The sequence below is a fragment of the Adiantum capillus-veneris genome, chromosome 7 (assembly GCF_014529385.1).
Source record: "Adiantum capillus-veneris isolate H3 chromosome 7, ASM1452938v2, whole genome shotgun sequence".
Lineage (NCBI taxonomy): Eukaryota > Viridiplantae > Streptophyta > Polypodiopsida > Polypodiales > Pteridaceae > Adiantum > Adiantum capillus-veneris.
In genome coordinates, this window is record NC_140937.1 from 163961482 (window position 1) to 163986677 (window position 25196).

At 44.4% G+C, this 25196-nt stretch overlaps 1 protein-coding gene across 1 annotated transcript in view; it reads left to right on the top strand.

The window, feature by feature from the left end:
* Nucleotides 1–25196, top strand: part of LOC147454980 (E3 ubiquitin-protein ligase SPL2-like) — a 106567-nt gene that overhangs the window by 50294 nt on the left and 31077 nt on the right. The window contains exon 2 of the mRNA XM_086516828.1: nucleotides 4697–4801. Within this exon, the coding sequence (XP_086372954.1) occupies nucleotides 4697–4801 (105 nt within the window). The remainder of the gene's footprint in view (nucleotides 1–4696; nucleotides 4802–25196) is intronic.

Consider the following 25196-nt stretch of genomic DNA (forward strand, 5'->3'; position numbering starts at 1 on the left):
CAGATGAAGTGTTTATGATCGCATGGAATAGTTGAAACGTGATACTTGGTGCGTAGCTCCCCTTCACACTGTCTGAAGGGGTGCTACGCCTCTTTAGTGGCGACTCATCTCAGAATTCAGGTGTGAAGTTTTCAAGTTGTGTTCCTTGCAATTGTACTAACAATACGTAGTTGCGATTCTCCCATCGGCAAGTGGTGCCGGCTTGTTACAGCCGGGATAGTACTGATGAAGGTGGCACTGGTCTTGAACCGTGTATCTATTACCTTGGACTTTCCTTTAAAGCAAGGAAGAGAATGGGCTTTAGGAGGGCCTCTCTCTTTGGCAGTTTAAGGGAGCCAAACCGTTGGTGTTGAGAAAGCAATCGAAGGACAACTTTTGAATTCAAAGAGGCAAAATGGTTAGATTATTTAAATTCAAATTTTCTTCCCAAAATGAAATTTAAAATCTAGCAAGTAAAACTATATCATGTAGCATATCTACGAAAAGAACTCATCATGTAGATCATAGATCTATAATCTCTGCTCAAATAAGAGATCATATGTAGGAGTTATGAAAGGCCAAAAATCATAAACTTGTCAACCTTCTTTTTGAGGGAAAAAGTCAGAGTTACCCGGAACGCGGAACGGGAATGGCGACGGGGACCCTCCCGGAACGGGGGAACGGCCAGGGGTCCGGAACAAGAACGGCGCGGAACGGGAGGCATATAAAACACCCAAATAATGCAATTTCTAGCTCTACATGTTTGAAATTTGAATACAAGTAGTATTAGAGTCCTTTGACTCTAATACTCACAAAAAACTCGATTTGAAGACCCCTAGGCCATGGATGATGCGAGAGGGAGAGGGAGAGACTCGAGAGGGAGGGAGAAAAAGAGAGCTAGAGAGAGAGAGAGAGAGAGAGAGAGAGAGAGAGAGAGAGAGAGAGAGAGAGAGAGAGAGAGTGAGAGGGGGAGAGCTTGAGACTCCAGAGTCCAGAGAGCTTAAGGCTTAAGCCTTAGACCTTGAGGGCATGTGGATTTGCTTGGAGAAGGGAATGGGTGTGAGGGGGTGCATTTTGAGTCCTTGCACACTTTAAAGAACACCTAATGTTCACTACAAATTTGCAAAAACTGCTTATTTCTCTCCATTTTGAGAGTTGGCCGTTCCGAGCCGTTTCGGTATCAAGTGGTCACCCGGAACGGCAAAACGTTCCGGGACGTTCCGGCCTTGCAAGGGGGGAGGGAACGGTGTTCTGACGTTTCAAGGCCTAGGGAACGCGTTCCTCGGTAACTATGGAAAAAGTGCATCCTTTGACCACTCTTAAACCTCTTCTACACACCCAACATTCTTGCACACATGGCGCGCACCTATTTGTCAAAATGTTAATCGTCTCCATAATCTCATGGCAAATAAAGAGGCCCTCCTCTTTCTAATGGTGAATCTGGTCTTATCGTGAATTCATCAAGGTATATCTTTTAGTCATATAGCAGACATGCAGACTTTACATATTTGTGAAGTTTTCGTCCAATTGTGTTAATTCTTTCCATCTTTTGTGGTGTGTATGCCCTATCAACCACCTTGTTTTTGCGCTAATCTTTCCTATTTAATGCTCGTTTAGTGCGAGGCTGCATTATGACAGAAACTTAGTATGCAGATCTTTGTATTGATGTATGCTGGCGCACGCATTTGTGTGGGAGCATATATGAGTACCTAGTTCTACACTCACTATTGGGCACTCACGACGTTAGTGGGGATGTTGTAGTATTTAGTCATTACTATGCATGATGGAACTGATGATTGTATTGTCTTGTTGATGACTACCATGAGTCTATATCTTGCACTTTCCTTTAAAGGTGAATCTGGGCTAATCCTGGATTCATCTAGGTATATAAAAGCTAATGGTATCTCAAGCATTGGCCTGGCCAGGTAGTGACTTCCATACTCTAGGAACAACTTGCAAAAGTGGTAATAATATTCGGTATGGTGAGGTATGAGAAGATCGTATTTCAATATGGGGAGAACTTGATGAGTGTGTGAGGGACCTTCAAAGAGATATCCCCAAATCTGAGCACACACACTGAGTGTGTGAGTGACCTCCCGAGAGCAAGGTATGACAAGGTTAAATTTTGTCACATGGAGAACTTGAAGACTGTGTGAGTGACCTCTAGAGAGGAATTCCAGAGACCCTGCAAGTCCAAGCAACCTTGTGACAGATCTCTTGTGGCATGCTCTAAAAACCATAGTCATGGGGGACGCCCTTTTTCAGGCTTCCTGTCCCCACTTGCCGTCCCGCCCTCTTTTTTACTCTAAAAATCCATTTGAGCCCCGTCCTCCGTCCCTCGTCCCCTGTTCCTTGTCCCGGAATGCGTCTCTTGTGATTATGCCAAAAACCACCAGATATTCGGAGAGAGATCCCAAAGTCTGAGTACGCACTCATTGGAGTACGCACTCAATGAGTGTGTGAGTAAACTCGAGAGAGGATTCTCTGAAAACCCGAGCAACCATGTGATGGAGATCTCAGGTGGAATGCTCAAACACTCAGAGTCATTGAGAAGCAAGAAATACTCAAGTCACCGAGAAGCAAGGGATTCTTAGAGTCACTGGGGCAAGCAAGGTATGACAAGGTTAAATCTCGCTACGTAGAGAACTTGAGGAGTGTGTGAGTGACCTCTAGAGAGGAATTCCAAAGTCCCTGCAAGTCTGAGTGATCACATGACAGATCTTTGGTGACTTACAGTCTGTATTGTCAATGTCCTTATTGAGAAACCCAAATATCAACACATCCAGAAAATAACACACCCAAATCTAGCAGCCTGTATCCCTCTCCCCTTTGTTGTGTCTTGAAAGTACAAGTAAAGTGGACGACAAATTAAATGGGTGAAAGCTAAATCAAGGTTTAAAGTAAAGTCTACCGCCCTTTTTGGATTGAACAGGCCGGTTTCATGCCCTCTGCTGTCAACAAGGCACAAGTAGTCCTAGACCAATCCTCCGAGTGTTGCTTGCGTCCGAGCGTCCATATTAGCACTTTGCTTTCTTCTGCGAAGCTGGCCACCTCAAGACCTCCTTCAAACACACAGCGGTTCCTTGTCTGCCATACATTATGTAAGAAGACATACCTGACGATTTGAGTGCTAATGAGGATGGCAGGACCGCTTGAATTCTTCCCTCGAAGGAAAAGATTAGTCTTGTAAAAACCAATTTTCCATGTTCTTTGGACCTACTTACATATTTTCCCTGCGAGGCCTTTGATAGTTGGGCAATCCATGAAGAGGTGAGCCAGATCTTCACTAGCCAACCTGCATCCCAAGCATTGATCCGACCCAATCCCTCTTTCCTGAATCTTCACCCACGTCGGTAGAGCACCCCAAATTACCTTCCATCGAAAATACCTTCATGTGCTGCGGAACCTTTGGCTTCTAGACGATCTCCATTACTTGCTCCTATGTTTCCTCCGGCCATTGTTTTTTCCATATCTTGCTAAGGGGGCTAGACCAATTCTTCTTATGCATCATTGTCCGGTAAATGATTTAGGATGGGGTTTCCAGAAGAGACTGCTTCCAGGCATTCCAGTCAAACTCCAAATCACAGATAGGCATCACTATATTGTCAAGCTCTTTCCTCACTTTGTGGACCAACAAGACCTCCAAGCTATTTAGTTGGTACTGGGTAACTAGAAGGTCAATGGTTTTCCAACTCTTGTTGTCACTGTTCCAGAAGTGCCCCAATCGATTCAGACCCTTATTATTCAGCTTCTTGGCTGTCTCTATCCAATAGGGAATTGGTGGCGGATCTACAACTTTGCAAAGCCAAGGGGACCAATGCAAAATGGAGTTCTTGAAGTATTTGGTTTTTTCCTCTCACTTTAAGACTCCTGCTGTTCTATTGCATTTTCTTACCAATTCTCCTGTGCTGCCCCCCAGTCTTAGGGTAGTCCACGTCGGGGCTAACAGCTTGTCATGAACCTCCACCCCTCTCCACTTTCCCCCTTTCGAGCCAAGTTTAGCTGCTTCTATCATATCTTTGATCATGACAGCCCAAACTTGATCCTGTTTAACCAAGGAAACAACAAATTTGGTGCAACAAGCTTCTGCATGGTCCACAGGGTTGAGAATTCAGAGGCCTCCTTGATTCACCGGCCGAGCAACTGGTTCCCAATGGGCCCATTGCCATGGCCTGGTGGATTTTGTGTTGTTTTTCCATAAAAACCTTTTCACTGGTTTTAAGAACTCTTTCCAGTGACACTTAGCCATCATGAGAATCGGGCTAGTGAAGGCAGTATAAGGAATCATAAAGGCATTTATCACTTTTATCCGACTTGGGAATGGGAGAAGAGCATACTCCCACCTACTCATTTTTGTTTTGATTTTTTCAAGCACCCACTCAAATCTTTGCTTGTGAGTTAGGTCCACCCGCAAGGGGGTCCCCACAAAAGGGAATGCCTTCTTGCTATATATTATGGTTTGTATCTTAGGAGTTCCTGCTTCAAGACATGTTTTTAATTTTTCTCCACGCTTTTCTGATTTTGTGTGCTACTGTATTGAAGTTACGGGTACAACATGGGATCACTATGGTTAATGACCACTGTTTCTGATCATCATCAGTCATGCTCAATGTGCAGTGCATTCGATCTATGCATCTTAGTTAGGTACTGTTATCTGGGTATATTTCATAGTACTTTGAGTATGGTTTGACCTCTGGTTATTTTTATTTATTTGTAGTGTCTGTACAACGAATGGAGAGGCTTGCTTGGCTGGAGTTCAGATTTAAGAGGCCTGCTTGGCTGGGGCTCATTAAAAGAACAGGTTACCGTGTCAATACAAAAGGCATGTATGCTTGATTTTTGCTTACTATTGTTAGTCCTATCAATTTTGAAGCATTGTTTGATTTCTTTGCTATAGTTAAAAAAGATTCCTCTATTAGTTTTTGAATCTGCCCAATCGGCTACATCAGCCCTAACCTGAGGGAACACTGTACAATGAGGGGAGACTCTCCCAGAATGGAACACCTATATATGCCGGGGCTATGTCACATAATGGGAGGGGTGAAAGCCAAAAAGGAGGCCTGTAGGCCCAAAGAAGACCATGCCCATCGTGAAGAAAGTCCTGGCCACCACAAAGTGGTGAACACTTGGCACCATCTCTTAACCTTGTCTGAGCTGCCCTCTATGCTGTCATACTAGCCTCTGAGTGTATGTATAAGCTTCAGCCTGATTGCATAAACTGTCCCCGCAGTGGCTCGGGCTGCCCCTTGCCTTTGTCAAGAAATCTGGCATAGGGCACTGTTGAGGGCGGCCCGCCTGAAGTATAATGGCTAGACTGTCCTGCTCTGTCTCACACACTGTAACAGGGAACGGGGGGAACACAGCCCAAACGTTCCGAAACGGCGTTCCGGACGAGTCCCGTTCCCGAAATGGAGATGGGAACGGAACGCCGTTCCGGAACGGGGTGTAACCGGAACGGTGTTCCGGAATGGGCGGAACAGCGAAGCGCGGGGCGGAATGGGCAAAAGTAGGCATTTGGGGGAAAAAGTGGGCTTTTGAGGGCAGATTTAGGGCTGTTCGGGGATTATGTTTGGTGCAGTTTGAGGACAGGTTAGGGGGCAGATTTGGGGTTGTTTAGGAGTTTATTTGAGACTAAGCTGAATGGAGGTAATTCAATCCTTACTTTTAACTATGGTCTCACAGCCTACTGCTGGTCTTGAGCTAGCTGACCACGCTGCTGGCCCAAAAGTGAAGGCAATGTCTGGGAACATGGAAGCCATCGCACGAGGATTCCTGAGCTAAACTTACTATGCCTGCCGGCAATTCCATAAGCACCGACAGTGAGTCTCCACTGGATGTCCAGATGCAATGCAAACAGAGCGATTGCCACTATGGGGGAACCAAGCGTCCACTGCTGCCTCTGTGTGCAACTGGCGGGCATTGTCATCTTACGAGCCTTGATACTAGCCGAGAGTCGTCACGAGAATCTCTGCTAGTGCTCCACAACGAGTGGCCTCCCATGTGAACATCAATCTTGACAGTCAAGTCCTGCAATATTGAAAGAAACCCTAGGCTGGCGAGGGGTGGTAGAGCGGTTCCTACACAACCATCCCCCAGGGTCCCAATGTAGCTGTGTAGAGGCCGTGCTTCAAAAGTCCACAACCTCTAGCCTCTTCAGAGTGCCTCCTCAAGTGCCAGAGCTCTGATCATCTGAAAAGTGTACTCAGAGACCAAGAAAGACTTGCACTGTACACGAGAGAGCTGCCCCTCCTGAACATCAATGATGAAGCACTCTCTCATCTGGACATGGTCGGATTGCAATTAGCACCTCCAACCCATCCATGTAGGGGCATGAAGCTCAAAGGAATGTGCTAATTAAAAATTTGCTCAGAGCACGGCTTGAATGTAATGGCTTAGTTAGATGCATAGCCAAGAGCCTAAAGGCTCGTTTTAGTAGTCCGCGAGGCTTGTGAATTTTTTGTTTGCAAGTTGTTCAACTCGTGTAGTAAGAACAAGCCTAGCTCTACTTCATAGGGGAAAGCTGAGGGAATCCCTCCTAGCTAAGCCATGGCCTTAATTGCCATAAAGGCAAGGACTATGGTCTATGCAAGAACCAATGCTTTTTTCCCAACGACATTGCCGTAGATCCTAAACACCTTGCGTCTAACTAGTGGAAAGTTACCTAATTCATCAGGTTCACCCATCCATAGGTTAGCACTTTCAAGCATCCATCCACCCACTCACCTGATATCTTTGTTTTTCTAATTAAATTACCATGTATCTACTATGTGTCCAACCGTAACCTCGGCATGTCTAGAATTAGAGACTCCTAGCCAAAACCTGCTAGACAGTAGACCTCACAGACATCCCTCTTCCTAGGTAGACATGAGGGCCGAGCCACCTGGTCACCTCTGCAAGCTCTCTCAACGGCTGTCTGAAACAGGCCCGTAGGGTGGTAGACTTTGGCTTTCACCCGGAAACTTTAACTCTATGACACAAAGGAACTTCACGAATAAGCGTGTGACTAGAATTCAACACTTCAAGACAAACCACGGCCTGGCAGCTACCAAGCAGACAACGACACCCTGTTGGCCCCAAAGACTGGCGCCCCTTTCGGTATTTCTTTATTCTTATTATACTTGAGAAAAACCAGTAAAACTGTACAAGCTGTCCCACTTTTATCGGGCTGAAATTCCTCTACTCTAACCCGATTTCGGTAGCATAACCACGGTAGAAGTCTCCACAGACAAAATCCCAAGTAAACATTGACTTTCCACGCACTTTAGAGAACTTGCAAAACCTGGCGAGAAATTACAGCACGTTGAAATCTTTGTTTTTGGCTTCCAATTTGCGCCAAAACACTTGTTCGGTGATTTCCTAGCTTCCCTGAAGCTCTTGGGACCTGTAGGCATCAAAACTGACCAAAACCAAAAACCTGCAAAAAATTACAGCAAGCTGTAATTCTCTGTTTTGCGCTCCGATTCGCGTGCCGATCACTTTTTTGGGTACCCCTCGAGCTCTCGCACCTGTAGGGTCACTTGCCCCTTGAATTAGACGAGATTCCTCGTAGGAAATCTCTCTAAACTGTCCTGTACAAGCACCCAAGGCCTTCCTGAGGCTCCCCTGGCGATATCTTGCCGGTTAGGTGTCAAACCTAAACCTGCGCACCTAAACCCTAAACCTTCAGGAAAACACAGCAGGCTGTAATTTTCTGTTTCGCATCATTTTGGGCAGAACACGTCTACACGTGTCTCAGAGGCTCCCGCACGCAATGGCACAGTTCCCTCTCAAATCGGATGAGTTTTCACACGAGAAAACTCTCCTTCCCGATAGAACCGTGCATCCCTGAAGAGAATTAGCAATTAACCTGTACAGAAGGCTCTTGCCTTGGCAAACGCGCATAAAACCCCCCATAATTGTACATGACCAGTCATCTGAGAAGCCCAACTAGAGGGGCATTACAGTATGTGCAAAGGGGAGAGAGAGATACGCGAGAGCAAATCATCGCGCTACATAGAGCAAGGGAGAAGGCAAGCTTTCCATTTAAGTTGTGAGCACCTGCACCCACTGCTCACACACTGTAGCACAATTGCTGAAATCAGCCCCCTCTCTTGAAATGGGTTGGAGTAGCCATGTGTCTAGTTTGCCTCTTTTGAGTTAATTCCCTAGTACCCACTGACTTACAAGTGTAGCGAGGGGCTTAAATGACTTTGAACTGAGCCTAGACACCCTTTTACTGCTCGGATTCCAGTGCCGATTGGTCGACCAACTCGTGGTGACCTGCCCTTCTCGACTGCGGGTGAAACTCTCGGCCGTCGGTTGTTTCACACTGGCCATACAATGTCCGGCCATTTGCAACTTAAAAAAGAGGGCCCCAAAAATTAAACAAAAATCATCGAAAAGAAACCAACAACTCAAGTTAGCAATTGCCACGTACTCGTGACACTGTCCCTCTTGCTTTTCTGAGGGGACCTCTTCTCATGAGGTGGGCTTGAACGGCAGTAGTAGGCAACATCTGGACACATTGCATCCATGGTAGGGATGCCAAGAACTAGCTGCATGAGAGGGAAGAGGACGCCATGGCCAATCCGCGTCCTACTATCATCCCTGCCAAGCTACACAAGTGAGTACCGGTCAGCCAAGAGGGGGAGAAGAGTAGTGTGCATACATTTTCAAGCATGGCAGCCATACAAAGAACAATTACTTCATGTCACATGAAAGAGATAAGTTGAGTGTAGGATCATGCACATTCCTAGATTGAAACCTAGAATATATTGATCCCTAACTTTAGCGTACTCCAAACAACTTGAAATAACTAAATTGGACATAGAGTGAAGGGACATAGAAACATGATGTCGGAGTGGGTTACCCTTGTACACCTAGGTGCCCCAAAAGCATCAAAAGCAATCTGTGTTTACAACATGGCCCCATAAGCATTTGATAGTGTCAATTGGTGCTCATATAAACACTTGGGCAATAATCCACATAGGTAAGCTAGAACAAAAGCCAATTATCATGGCATATGAAACATCGAGACCATGGAACACGTATGGCATGCATGTATAGATGGGTAGAGCACATTGTGTAGACCAAGCTCGTGGGTTGTGTCACAGAAATGGAAGTGAACACTTAAAACACTTTTGAAACTATTCAATTATATTGTTTAAGAATCCACACAAAATAGAACTTAAAAGTAATCCAGAGGGACACGACGCTGGGACCAGAAGATGGGGCCCTTTAGGAGATTTTTCTATCAATTTATCAATTGATTCTAAAAAACACATGAACTAGGGCAGCTTGCATTGTTCTCCATCCCGGAATTATTATGATGCAAGAAATGCATGCTCATCATTAGCCCAATGGCTGAAACTTTATGTACCTGTAGGCATAGACATTTGTCTATTTTGTTCTGTGTTTCTCTATGCGAGTCATTATTTCTGTTATATGCTTGCTTACGGAGTGCCAAAGCGAGGTCGCCTTTTTTGAATTTGGGGTTAGGAACGGGTTAGAGAGCTGAAAAACTGTCTGAATAGCCACTATAGGACTTGTTTAAGTACCGCTATCCACAGAGGGGCGCATGCATGCTTTTGCTTGCTGCCCTCTGTAGGATCAAGGTGGATTAGAGAGAGAAGCATTCATGGTGCGAACATGCCAATGACAATGTTAAATACACAATAGAGTAGAATGTAGGTGCAAAACTAGATTGATTGGTTCGACATGAAAGTGTGTACAAAGGGTCATTATACAGAGCTGGCTAAGGCATCTCGTCTGGCATCACTGGTGACATCATACAAAGGCTCCAAATCAGCCCATACAAGCTGCAAACTCGTGGGTAACCTTTCAAGCCACATTAGGAGTCCATTAACTAACTCTAGGTGAGTCCACACCCTCTAATAATGACCCCCATGGGTACCCACACCCTTGAGTACCTTTTCAATATGCTACCACATGGTTTTATGCCACATATGCATCCCAGTAGGATAGAGGAGATACACACCAACATAGGACAAAGCTCACACCTTACAATCCTCCCCTTGAGGTTTGGACTATGACAATAGAAAATAGCTACACCAATTCAGGCTGACCATCATCCTCAACCCAGAGGACCATCTCCAATCCAAGAGACCTTCTCTAATTTAGGAGACAACCGTGAAAAGATCAGCGCAGTTTGGATGTGATTGCTAAATGGTTACAATGATCATGATCTGTATCTGAGACCCTCGACAAAAATGTGATTGATTGGTGAGTGATGTCTTTGTTAAAGTGCTGGATTGGTGGAGTCTAGTACTACATGAGTACATAGAGTCAATGTCCACTGAAGAAAGTTTCCGTTCTTTGGATGTTTTGCAGGCGTAATCGAGGGTGATCACAATTCTTTCAAGAGGGGGGTCACAAAGTGATGATGTGGTGCGCACTACTGGAAGAGAAATGGCCGAGTGGACAAGAGGAAATGAACCCAAAAGATGGCCCAAAGGGGGTTAGGGGTTAAAAATCCTAACCACTATCAACTTAACGAACTTATGAGCACCGGTTGCGGAACCCAACCCAAAAATACCAAAGGTTTGATCTCTGAAGCTGATTTCCATTAATCGCGCTGACATGCCATGTGGCACAGCTATACAAAAATTTCGTGATTTAGGCTGACCTGATGATGTGGCAGGTTGTAGGCATTTTCGCCTGTCATGTGACACATCCAACCCTATGTGTCCGTGGACAAGCTGCATCACGACAAGGGTTCTGTCAATCCAGTCAGTCTAGATTTAGAAGTGATCTGGCACTTTTGTGAGACTATTCATAGACCGTGCATGCCCAGGCACTTAGTGTAGATGCATATCCTCTGGTTGCACACAGCATGATCATAAGCATTCCCATCAGAATCCATCAGAATCCTTCAAGGGAATTTTCCAGTGCATTTAGCCTATTTTACCTATTTTTGATATTTTTCACTTATTATTTTTAAGTGACTTTTGTTGGAAAGTAGGTAGGGCAAATTGAGTGAGTTTGTATATAAGCAAAACTAGACTAGCACTAAATGGCAGAAGAGGCAGCAGGAGCTCCACCGCTCAACAGGCAACTTCTCAAGCAAGACTCCCAACTCTAGGCGATTCTACCCCAAGTAGAGCCTCCTAGCGTTTTCCTCAAGAAGCATCGCCAGACATCAGTCGTGGCGTTTCCCAGCAAGCCCCATCGCCATCCAGACCACAAGCCTAGCGTTTTCATCCTCTAACGCGAGCAGTAGCAGATTCAGTTAGCGTTTTCATCAGCAAGAAGTCTTGCGTTTTCGGTCATGTATAGCAGCGTTTTTCAGCATTTGGATCACCGCTGGCAATCTGCACACCAGCGTTTTCAGCCCTTGCCATCGCCAGCAGATCCCCCATGCCTAGCGTTTTTGGTCCTAGCAAGAACAGCCTCAGTTTTCAGCCTTTGGACCATTGCAGAAGGTGATTTTCAGCCACAAAAGACCATCAGGTTCAGCCCTACAGTAGATGCAGATTTTCAGCCCGAGAGACGAGCAGAATCAGCGTTTTCCTTAGCGTTGTCGGCAACAGCAGATTTCAGCCCATAGCGTTTTTGGACAGCAGATAAAAGATTGCAGATTTCAGCCCTTAGGTGGGTCTCGCCATCCCGTCGTCGACATCGACCTAGCCTAGACTTGCATCAGTCACATGCATCCACTTTGTACCGGTTTGTGCAATCAATAGTAGACCACTCTCGCCGATGAGAGTGGGGCCTTCGGAGGAGGGTTTTACAACGTCTCTGGTGTTGTATCTCTCTTCTCTCTCTATCTCTCAATCTCATACACTTGCATGCACAGTGTCCATTCACTTTGTTTATGATCATTGCACTCTCTCATTAAGAACGGAAGGCTCTCCCTTTCATAAGAACAAAAGGAACCTTGAGCACAATTCGGAGCACTCATCTTGAGCAAAGTTCAAACATTCATTCCGTTGCACCTCACATTGGTATCAGAGCTTTGGCAATGTTCGGTATCACTCAAGGAAAGAACCACAAGAATCACAATAATTTTTTTTGTTTGTTGCGGTCGCACGAACCCAAGTTCTCTTGGGCGTGTCGATTCCTAATTCTGTTTTTTGAAGAGTGACAGGAATCCCAAGAAAGAAGGGCTTGTCCAGCCTCCCCTTGTGTTTCTTTCCTCTCATTTATGGATTGGACGAGTATATCAAGTACGATGTCGAGGTGCTCGATCCAATCGATCTCAACAAGGCGGTAGCGATTGCTCTCGCACAGAGATAAAGCACAACAAGGGAAAGGCTAAGGAGAACAAGACTTCCACAAGTACCTCGCAGACTTCTGAGAATCCTCAGAACGGTAAGAATGGTAAGGCCGGTAACTCTTCTAACCAATCTTCCAACAGTCTCTCAGAAAGGAATTCTTCCAATGAACCTAAGGGTAAGGCTAACACAATTGCTAAACCTAAGCTCACTCCAATTATAAAGGTAGCACAAGGAATTGTAGGAGGATACATCACGTCGGAAGAGCAAAGCACTTATTCTAAGGAAGGTCATTGTTTTCATTGTCACAAAAAAAGAATATGTCCTAAGCTTGACTCTAATGAATCTAACGAACCCACTTCCTTTGTCAATGCAATCACTTACAATACGAGTGTGTCCCAAGTTTCTTCCGACCCTCCCATTGATGATTCTCTCATTAATGTTATGGTCATATGACGGGGCACCGTTTTGTCATATTGTTTGACCCAGGTAGTATGCATGATGTGATCAGTCCCTCTCTTGTTGAGAGAGCCCGCCTAGAGGTTAGTCAAAAATCTCCTCTCGAGGTCTCTGGCTTTGTTCCCGGTATGGACTCTCTCATCACGCAAGAGTGTCTTGGTGTGTTGTTTTCAATTACACAAGCTACTTTCCGTAGAAGATTTTTTGTCTCTCCTCTCTTAGGATGTGATATGATTTTGGGCATTTGATGGTTTTGTGATCTTAACCCTCTCATTGATTGGGAGGCTAACACTTTAACTCTCAATGCCAAAAGTGACTCTCCCATTGTCATTCGTGGAGAGAACATTGTTCATTCTCCCTCTCATTGCTAATATGCAAGACAAGATTGAAAGGATTCAGGATAAGGAGACTCTCAGTCTCTTCTTCTCCAAAGCATGACACACATGATTTGCATGATGATGATTTGAATGACAATGATAAGCATGATGAATTGGATGATAATGATGAGCATGATGATTTGCATGAAAAGGATGTGATTGTTCACAAGAAGGATGATGTGTTAGTTGATGCTTTTTCTAGCGAAGCTAACCTGGTTGCAGATTTGATCAATCATGAAGGATCGATCTTGGCTCTCGAGCATAGGTCCAAAGAACCCCCTCAGGAAGAACTGATCTTGGCTCTCGAGCCTAGGTCCAAAGAACCCTTATAGGAAGTACTTTGTGTTTGAATAATTTGTCAGCACGCATTGTTCGAGTGTTTCATTCGTGATCGTTTCCTGTATTTTAGTCAGCGTATTTATGTGATCCCTTTTCCTAGGCATGACATATTGTACGTTGAGCACGTTTCATTCATGAATGAGCACGAATATATGCGGATTATTCATGAAAAGCTGAAAAGTATGTATGTAAGGAAGTCACATTCCATGTCTCTTCCTTGGCATGGCATAGTTGTAGAAAGAGCACATGAAAGTATGAGCACCAAGCATGGGCATTTCCGTTGTGAATTGCCACAGTCGATTGCTTTAGATCACAAGAGAAAGATTTGATCTCATTGTTTATGTGTGTGTGGTGAATGGGTTAGCACTCCGTCTCTTTGTTCATCTACATTGCATGCACAGTCTTTGAGGAAGATAAGATTTTTTTCACTCACTTTACATGGAATGGGTATGATCATGGTTTTGTGTTGGAAATGGGTTCAGGAATTTTCAGCCATGGAGTTTCTAGAAGAAGAAAGAAGCATGACTCTCGACGAAAATGAAGCATCGAAGGAACCTCAGAAGACTTTGTGTCGCTTTCGGCGCGGCCCAAAGAAGCAAGGGTTGCAGACCTTTATGAAGTTCAAGTACCGCACGACCCACACATCAGAGTGGGCCGGCGAAGAGTCCCTTCCAAGATTCTGGATGCTATTGGCGATCTCCCACGACGCCATACAGTTCGGTACCAGTACCTCACTTTGAAAAGGAGGGGATGTCACGTGACACATCCAACCCTATGTGTCTGTGGACAAGCTACAGCACGACAAGGGTTCAGTCAGTCCAGTCAGTCTAGATTTAGAAGTAATCTGGCACTTTTGTGAGTCTATTAGTAGACCGTGCATGCCCAAGCACTTAGTGTAGATGCATATCCTCTGGTTGCACACAGCATGATCATAAGCATTCCCATCAAAATCCATCAGAATCCTTCAAGGGAATTTTCCAGTGCATTTAGCCTATTTTACCTATTTTTGACATTTTTCACTTATTATTTTTAGGTGACTTTTGTTGGAAAGTAGGTAGGGCAAATTGAGTGAGTTTGTATATAAGCAAACCTAGACTAGCACTAAATGGCAAAAGAAGCAGTAGGAGCTCCACCGCTCAACAAGCAACTTCTCAAGCAAGACTCCCAACTCTAGGCGATTCTACCTCAAGTAGAGCCTCCTAGCGTTTTCGTCAAGAAGCATCGCCAGACATCAGCCTTGGCGTTTCCGAGCAAGCCCCATCGCCATCCAGACCAAAGCCTAGCGTTTTCATCCACTAACGCCAGCAGTAGCAGATTCAGTTAGCGTTTTCATCAACAAGAAGTCCAACGTTTTCAGCCATGTATAGCAGCGTTTTTCAGCATTTGCATCACCGCCGACAATCTGCACACCAGCGTTTTCAGCCCTTGCCATCGCCAGCAGATCCCCCATGCCTAGCGTTTTTGGTCCTAGCAAGAACAGCCTCAGTTTTCAGCCTCTGGACCATTGCAGAAGGTGATTTTCAGCCACAAAAGACCATCAGTTTCAGCCCTACAATAGATGCAGATTTTCAGCCCTAAAGACCAGCAGAATCAGCGTTTTCCTTAGCGTTGTCGGCAACAGCAGATTTCAGCCCATAGCATTTTTGGACAGCAGATAAAAGATTGCAGATTTCAGCCCTTAGGTGGGTCTCGCCATCCCCGTTGTCGACATCGACCTAGCCTAGACTTGCATCAGTCACATGCATCCACTTTGTAGCGGTTTGTGCAATCAATAGTAGACCATTCTCGTTGACAAGAGTCGGGCCTTCGGAGGAGGGTTTTACAACGTCTCTGGTGTCGTATCTCTCTTCTCTCTCTATCTCTCAGTCTCATACACTTGCACGCACAGTGTCCATTCACTTTGTTTATGATCATTGCACTCTCTCACTAAGAACGGAAGGCTCTCCCTTCCATAAGAACAAAAGGAACCTTGAGCACAGTTCTGAGTACTCATCTTGAGCAAAGTTCAAACATTCATTCCGCTGCACCTTACATCGCGTTTCACGCTTGCAGCTTTTGGAGATTTGTGTGGAGATTTTGGGTGCAGATGCTTTCTCGTCGGAGTGCTCTTGGGGCTCTGCTTTTGAGTAACCCTTGTACGTTTATAAGTGCCTGGAGGGCCGCTCTTACGTAGAGCATTTGGACGTAGAATCTCGGAGAGAGTTGGATCCTCGGGAGTTGTACTTTGCGAAGTGAAATTAGAAAGAAATACCGAAACGGGTACCAGTGTTTGGGGCCAATGCATCTTGGCTGCCCTGCCGTGTCGACTCTCTCTCTCTCTCTCTATTTAAGTCTAATGATTTTGTAATATCTGTTCGTGTGTTGCTGTTGATTTCTCGCTTGGAGTGTTCAAGCTTGTAAGAGAGGGGCAGCTACATGAATAAATTGGCGACCAAACGTCTATAGTAGGAACAAAGTCCAAGGAAACTTTGGACATGACCAAAAACGAACTGCGGCCATTTTGAAAGAGCATGAACTTTGCGGGCTCCATGCGCACTTGATTATGAGAGATTGCGTGTCTTAGATAGTGAATTTCAACCAAGAAAAATTCACTTTTCTTAGCATTAACTTGAAGTTTATGCTTCTACAATTTTTAAAAAAGAATCTGGAAATGTCGTTTATGTTCCCTTTGAAGACCAAGATATTGCCAAAGAAGATCCCTTTGAATTGTCGATGAGGACGGAAGATGCTATCCATTATTTGATTGAAAGTTGCTGGGGCATAAGTTAGTCCAAAAACTCGTATAATCCGAAGGTTGTACATGGAATAGGATTTGTGATCCTTAGAAGACTTTGTCAACAGAGCGACCTTAAATGAAGCTGTACTGTATGGGATGCATTGTTTGATCGGAGAGCACTTTGTATACGTTTTTATGCTCAACTTTCAACAGAGGTAGAAAGTGAAGTCCAAGAGGTTGCTACACGTGACAAAGAAGTATTACCTGAGGACATATAATGTCCTTAAGGGATTAAGAGTAAGATGATACAAAGAAAAGGGAAGATTACCCTTACGATAGCCTAAGTGTAAAAACTTAAGGCTAAAGATTGGTTGTCACAACTTGTTGACGTGTCAAGCCACTGAAGAACGGAGCGAACCTACAGATCCCCGACCGAGGGCCTAAACCCTACAGAAGAAGAAGCAACAGCAGAAGGAATTTTCACCAACCTACATAGCTTGCCGAGTGGCCTATTTTCAAAAGAAGAAGCAACAGCAGAAGGAGTTTTCAACGACTTATGGGACCCCGTGCGATGGGGCCCAAGTGACCTAAACGGATTAAATAAAGCGGGACCCACACCCACACACGAAGATTTGCGTGGAGCCTGATGATGTGGCAGTTGTACGGACGAAGGCGTTTTGTGTTGTAGTACCACGTGGTGGACTGTACGGACTTCCGCGATTTGCGTTGCTGACATGGCAAATGTACGGATTTTCGTGAAACGTGCTAGCAGCGTTTGGCGCTAGTGCTTTTGGACCAGATGCTTTTGAGTTGATAGCTTTTCATGTAATTGATTTTGAGAGGCCAAGGGCCTTTAAATATAAGCCAAGGGCTCATTCTCCGGCACGCTTCAATGTGAAGGTGCACAGGATGTACGAGCGATGTACCGAGTTCAAGCAATATAAAGAAATAGCGAAAGGGGCGCAAAAGTTTGGGGCCAGTGCTCTTTTGGGGTGGAACTCCACCACTCCCCGTCTCGTGTGTCGTGCACTCTCTATCTCTTTCAATTCAATTGTTATTTGAAGTGCTTAAAGTTACTCAGTCTGTTCTTTTTCGTTGGCACATGGTGCACGTCTCGTGACAGTGGTATCAGAGCTTTAGGCGCGTGCTTTTTTGAAAGCATACCGGTCCTACCAAAGAGCAGACATATCAAGGTGGCGTTTCCAAAGTTTAATGGAAATTTTATTAAAGAATCTTTGTGTCCCGACCCAGACTTATTAGTCACTCCCACCCTTACTTCATCGCGCATCGGGCGCACTCCCGTCTTCATCGCTCTGTCTTACCGGGCATAAGCCATAAACAAGAGAAGAATCAAAGATGTTTCGAGCCACTGTTTTTCTCAGAGGTAGTGCCATGGAGTGCTGGAAGTCTATAGCTACCAAGCCACACACTCCAAGGACTTGGCAAGCTTTCAAGAAAATTTTTACCCGAAGGTACATGCCTTCAGATATCTTTCTTCGGATTGTAGCTTCTGGCAGGGTGGGCTATCCTGAAAGGCTTGCCACAAAAACCCTAGCAGATTAAAACTTGAAATTTCTCGATAGTGGTTACTCTCAGCACCTCCAAACGACGCAGGTTGTGGTCTGGGGGGCGTTTGGTTGTAAAAGGCCTCTATATCTCATGGCCCGGACCTTTTTAGGTTATTTGCGAGAGGAGTGATGAGGGAGTCGTTGAATAGCCCATGGCCCGCCCTTGTGGTTATTTGCGGTGGGAGCATCAACGACTTTATATTTCTATGTCTTGTAACATGTATATGTGAGCATGTGTTGCATTGTGATGTGCCAACCATTGAATACTCCTTATTGGATGAGATTATTCTAGGAAGTAAACGACCCAGGATATCAAGAGCTCCAATCTGGAATGAGACTCCTTATTGGATGAGATTTATTTGGGAAGCCGACGATCCAGGATATGAAGAGCTCCATTTGAAATGAGAAAACTGATCGTCCCTCGGAATGACCATTGAAATGACCCTTAGAAATTTTTGAGCTAACTTTAGTTGTTTTGTAGATTTGCTATAATCGTGGAGGATAACTTTCTTTCAAGAAGGGGGGATGTCACAAATTGCTGACGTGTCATGCCATTGAAGAATGGAGCCAACCTATAGATCCCCGTCCGAGGGGCCTAAACCCTAAGAAGCGGCATCAGCAATAGGAGTTTTAACCAACTTACAGATCCTTGTCGAGTGGCAAGAAGAAGCAACAACAGAAGGAGTTTTCACCAGCTTATGGGACCCCGTCCGATGGGGCCCAAGTGACCTAAAGAAATTAAATAAAGCGGGACCCACACCCGCACACACAAAGATTCACGTGGAGCCTGATGACATGGCAGCTGTACGGATGCCTGCGTTTTGTGTTGCAGTGCCACATGGGAGACTGTACGGACTTCTGCGATTTGCGCTGCTGACATGGTAGGTGTACAGATTCCGTGAAACGTGCTAGTAGCTTTTGGCGCTAGTGGTTTTGGACTAGATGCCTTTGAGGTGATAGAGGGGTTGTCCAACCAAGTAGTATAAAATGCTTGGTCTAGGTATTTTAGGCACTATAGTGCCAAAGATAATTGTGTGTCCCTAAGATCCTAAGAGGTTAGGGGTTGCCATGAAGATATGATAGGACTTAATAGCAGTAAACGCTCAAGGTAACAAGGAGTTTTCAATGAGAGAACTCACTTCAAGAGGATAAAGGAGTTCTAAGTTGAGCTCAGTTTAAGAGAGTTTTTCACCTTATGGTTTTAAGAAGGCCTAGACGGCCATAGACGGCACATCGTAGGCTGATCGCCGTCAATTACACTTGTCACAATTGACATAGCACTCAAAAACAATAGATGTTGACGTTGTGTAGACATGTTAAAGACTAGTCATATATGGCAATGATCAATCACATTAACATCGTTGTCTGGACTAGATCTATCCAGTCATCGCATCCAAGTCCGCTTACAGATGTCACTAATACACTAGAATCATCATCATCTATTGGTGAGTGAAGATAAAATAATGCAGACTTGTACATCTAGGCACTCAATCAAATCATAGAGAATAACACTAAAATATAAAGAATTAACATCTTTGTTGCAATTGTTAATCTTAAGTATATATATAGAAGTCACCAGGTAGAGTATTCTCAACTTAGTACCTCCGCAAATGTCAAAGACATAATCAGTTGACTCTTCTCACAATCCTAGTGGATCTGTTGGCAATAGAGTCCAGTGGCTCTCCTTTATGCATTAGGCATTGCATCCGACCAAACCATTGAATCTGCTTGAACACTTGGCATGGTAGGTTGACAAATGCTAGCCTTTATCATGGCTGAGTATGCATATCATTTCCCTAGGGGGATAGAAACTCAGCTGGTTGGTTTTATACAAACTTGCACCTACTCTTGGGCACTGACCACGTGAGTAGGGATATCTTAGCTGTCGTCCAAGCTATGCATGATAAATATGATAATCTGTTCTTACTGTTTGGACACGGAGCAAAGTTGAGGTCACATATTGTCAAGTTTGGGGATCTTTGTATTTCTCTGGTTATTTTCAGCCTCTTCTTCGCAGGTTTGTAGTAGTATTCATTTGTAGTTTTTAGCTTACATTAGGACTTAAGAATTTGTTCTTTTAGAATCTGTTGTGTGGAGTTCGATTTCTAGGATTAAGTCTTTGAGACGTCTTATCCTTTTTAGTTTAAAGTTGAGTTCTTGTTTTAAGTTTTAGCCAAGTAAGCTGCTTCAACTTATTTTGCGTATGCCTTTTCTTAAAACATTCTTAAGGAAGTAATGGTTTCGTTTATATAGTTTTGTTTAGTAGCAAATGAAGTGATTTAGTGTTTTTTTTTTCCGTTTTCTTGTGTCCCTTGCTTTTGTAGTTTTATGAGTGTTTTATCCCCTTTTATAGTTCGTGAGTTCAGACTATTATGAACTTATGAAGGTATATAGATTTGAGGATGATTCCAGCTCGTCCTCATCTTTTGATAGCTCTGACAATTCTTCGATCTCTGAGTCTAGTGACGAGGGAAGAAAGGGAATGAAGAGGAGAAAGATCCAGAGACACAATAGAGGCAAGAAGGCGGCAAAGAAGTTCTCGAAAGTATTTTGACGGTTTGGACGAGGATTCCTCTTCCTCGGATAGTTCAGAGTTTGATAAGCCAATGTTTGCAAAGAGAAAGCAATTTTCTCGAGCCAACCAGTATGATTTTCTCGAGGATAGGAAGAGAAAACCCAAAGATTTTAAGGAGGGCGGGCAAGCAATAAAGTTTGACACTTTTTCTGGCTTCAAGGATACTCACAGAGCCCTCTCTTTTATTCAATAGTTTGACATTGCATACTTCGATGGACGCTATTTAGAGCACTTTAAAGTCTGCAGGGCGGCATCTACGTCAAGGGGAACGCACATCCTATCGTGCTTCTATGGAGGGAGGCACCAACAAAGTGGCTTCAATTCAAAAGAGTGTTTACGTCCTCATGGCTCACTGAAGAATACGGACATCATATGATGTGATTACCTCTTGGAATCATTTGAAGATGACCAAGGAAGACACTCTAGATACTTATTGTCAGAGATTTTGGGACACTTTCTTACCGGCCTCTTCTGTCAAGAATATTATGTTCAAGCAGCAGATAGAGCGATTTTGCTGTGGTCTACCGAAAGAGATATGATATTATTGTTTACTGCAGAATTCCGAGTCCATGCAACAATTGATGGGACATGCAAAGAAAGGGTTTGCAATGCATGGGGGCACTCTTACGTACCCCACATATAGGTTAGTCACATCTCGGACCGGACAAGATACGATCTATAGTAACAAAAGGAAGGGAAAGCAATAGAAGAAGAGACCTTTAGGCCCTCGATTGTTGGCAGAACAACGAGCCGAATAGTCCAAGGAGGGTAAATGTTACAGTTGTGGAGAACACGGGCATGTTTTAGCGAGGTGCCTTAACAAGGCGCCAAAAGAATAGCTAGAGGACAAGCCTGAGAGTTCTAGAGCAGCGAACGAGTGAGCAAAGAAGAGAAAGGCAAAAAGTTGGATTGGTAGCAGATTTCGTGGAGACCGACCCTGAGCAAATGGATGAAAGTACGGAGCTTTGCAGAGCGTGGGGCGAAGTACGAGATCAAGAAGTCCTTATCTTCTTTGATGGAGGAGCCAAGGTCAACTTCAAATCGATTGAATTGGCAGCTCGACTTGAAATTACGCTAGAGGAAATGGGACCACCGGCTGAGGCAGTTCTAGAAGCACCTCGATGGGATGTTGCCATTACACCTGTCATTGGTAAACTTATGTTGCATTGCCAGGGGTATTTGGGGCACGAGGACTTCTATATCATGCCTTTGGAGGGGTGTGATGTCCTTTTGGAAATCCCTTGGTTCCACAAGAACAACGTGGTGGTCGACTATACAAGGCAAGAAAAGCAAACCTTGAAGAATGAAAAGGGTGGAGAGATAGTACTTGTTGTAAAATTGAAGGGCGAGTCAATCCCACTTACAACGGCTTCGGCTAATGAAATCTAGTCTGTTTGTTTGCTCGAAGTTTTTAAATGAGATAGATGACAAGAAAATGTCAAATTTCTCCGACCTTGAGAAGAAAGACAGGAGTTGTTGCAAGCTCAAGTTGACTGTTTCTCAGAAGTCTTACTAGGAGAGTTACCTCCTCAACGTCCTGAAGATCACACAATTGATTTGATTCCAAGCTACTAGTATGCCACCAAACCGGCCACCTTACAGAGTAATCAGAGTCCAAAATGAAGAGATTATGAAGTTTGAACCAAGTGAAAGAATTGTTGGAAAAAGGATTGATTCTAGCCAGTAGCTCACCATTTTGTTCGCGCATGCTTTTAGTTCTAAAGAAAGATGGATCTTGGAGAATGTGCATTGACTACAGGGCTCTCAATAAAGTCACCATCAGGAACAGATTCTCGACTCCCAGGATCGGTGATATATTGGACATGTTACAGGATTCTACTTGTTCAGTAGAATCGACTTGAAAAGTGGCTATCATCATATGAGGATTGCTCCTGCAGATGTATACAAGACCGCCTTCAGGATGTCCTTTGGATTGTACAAGTATTTGGTGATTCCTTTTGGTCTCACAAATGCTCGTGCAACCTTTATCAAGATGATGGACAAGATTTTCCAAGAGTATAGGTCATGTGTGGGCACTTTTTTTGACGATATCATCTTATTCTCTAAGAATGAGACAGAGCATCAACAACATTTGCTACAGGTATTTCAGGCACTAAGGCAACATCCGTTGGTGTTGAATGGAAATAAGAGTGAGTTTTTCTTACTAGAGATTCACTTTTTGGGACACATCGTCTCTGCGGAGGGTGTCAAAATGGATGCGGCTAAGGTTGAGACCATCAGAGATTGGCTAGATTTGAAGAATGTTCATGAGTCATGTTCGCAGTTTTCTGGGGTTGTGTTCTTACTATCGGAGGTTCATTCGAAAGTTTGCGGAGATTGTTTCTCCTCTATATACTTTGACACAGAAAGGGGTTTCTTTCACTTGGGGACCATCTGAGATTGCATCCTTCAAGACTCTCAAGTAGAAGTTGCTGACCCGATTTTACAGACATCTTTGACCGGTTGCAGAGTGGCGAAGTAGTTACGGGCTATTGACTCAAGCAAGGCTATTTGATGCGGAAGAACTTGTGTGTTACACAAGCACTGAGGAATAAGGTTTTGACAGAGTGCCATTGTCCACCTTTTCCTGGCCACCACGACATAGAGACCACCCTGACAGGTGTGGAACGGTTCTTCTACTGGTCGAGGCTCATGGATGAGTTTGTTCGCAGTTGATTGATATGCCAAAACATCAAGTTCGACATGCATAAGGCACCAGGACTTTTGCAACCGTCACCTTCTCCTAGCCGACCTTGGGAAAGTATAGCAATGGATTTTATTTAGCAGGCAGTCTCACTTTACTCACTTTATTTGAGTCAAGAAGACGGCTAAGCCATATCATTTGGCACTTGCTTGTCTCGCAGATGTTTTGACTTCATGGCATGCCTCAATTTATAGTTTTTAGATAGAGATCTCCATTTTCTAGCTTGTTTTGGAGGGCAATTTGGGAGAAGATCGGTACTCGGGTACAATTCTCGTTCTCTTTCAACCTGCAGATTGATGGGCAATCGGAGTTGTGAATTCAGTAGTTTTGGACTTGTTGAAGTCTTACATCTCTGATCAAAAAGCTCAGTGGTAGAAGTTTTTGCCCTTGGTGGAGTTTTCCTACAACAACACAATGCATACATCTATGGGGAAGGCATCATTTGAGATAATTGAGGGTGCAAAGAAGGTTCTACTTATTCTGAGCACCAAGGATAAGATTTTTGAAGCAGATCAGTATGTTCAGGATTTGGAGACTACCTTTGTAGAGGTGCGCGAGGCTCTTGAGAAGTCTCAAGCTTGAAGGAAGATGATTGGGTGCTTCTACGGTTTGAGAAGGCACACCTACGGAAACGAAAGGGTAAGGAACGACTTTTTCCAAAGTTGTGTATGAGATACTATGGCCCTTTGCAGATTTGGGAAAAGATAAATGATGTATTCTTCAGACTGAAGCTACAAGATACTTGGAAGATTCACAATGCATTTCATGTGAGTCAAAGGTGAGGTGCCGGTGGATAGGGAGCATGAGGAGCAACATGAAGTGGAAGAGACAGAGAAGATTCTCGTTCCAGAACAGATACTGGCTCACAAGGAAAGGAAAGTGAAAGGTAAGCTAATGGGAATTCCTTAAATGATTTTGATATATGTGCTCTCTCATGTGTGTGATGTCAGAGTGCATGGTTGAAAGACGAAATGACTGCAGCATTTTGGTTTTGTTCACCTGAGGGGTTATGTGGATATGATAGTAACAAGATCTAGTCAATCCTGACATCTGCTAGAGATCGGTGAGATTTGGATGTGATTGCTAAATACGTTACGATGATCAGGATTCTCATCAAAGATCTCGATGAGGATAGTGATGAGAATGTCATGTGAATATTCAGTGACAGTCGTCTTTGTGCAAGTACTGAATATGTGTTGTCTAGTGCTTCGGTACTTAGAGTCAGTGTCTACTAAACTGGTTACTTGCTTATGTTGGTTTTGCAGGCATAATCAAGGGCGATCACATTTCTTTCAAGAGGGGGGTGTGCCATAAAGTGATGACGTGGCATGACTTTAAGGACAAACTCCGGACTGAAAGAGGTCAGAGCCCCGCTGAAAGATGTAGAAGAAGTTGTGACAACTTGCAGAACCAATTCGAGAGGCCAAAAATGCAAGGACATGCAATTTTTATAAGTTGTACTAACTTCTGGGGTCCTGTCCGATGGGGCCCAAAGGGACAAAGGCAGCTTGATGACATGGCAGCTGTACGGAACCGCGCCAATTGCGTTGCTGACATGGCTGTCGTATGGACCACTGCGAATTATGCTGCGGACGTGGTACGTGTACGGATTTTCCGCAAATCGCGTTGGGTGCCTAGCGCTCGCTTTTTGGGACCCAGATGCTTTTAGACTTGAAGCTTTTCATGTACACTGCCTTAGGAAGGCCTAAGGCCTAAAAATAAAGTGCCACTGCCTTTGGAAGGCCAAGGGCCTATAAATAAAGTGCCAGGGCCTCAGATAAGCTTGGGAGCACTGTTGAGACGAGGACCCTCGGACATTGTACTTTGTGAAGCGTTAATAATAAAGAAATACCAAAAGGGGCCCCGGTCTTTGGGGCCAATCTCTCTGGGCGTGAAACTTCACCGTGCCGTGTTGTTTCTCTCTCTCATTTTTGTTCAGTTCTTTCAATTCTCTCACTTACGTGGTGCTAGATTCTTGACTTGGAGTGTCCAAGTCTGTTACACCCGTACAGTCTGCCATGTTAGCATGTCAATGCGTTCTCCGGGTGGTCCGTACAGCTACCACATCATTAGTATTTGCGCAAGGGGTTCTATGTATGTGTGAGGGTCCTGCTTAGTAACTTGGGCTCCATCCATAAGTTGGCTAGGGGTTAGGGTTTGAATCCTAACCCTTTCTTTAATAACTGGGCCACTTGGCGAGGATCGATAAGTTGATAAAGACTTCTTCTTCTTCTGTTTGTGCTAGGGTTTAGGCCCCTCAACCGAGA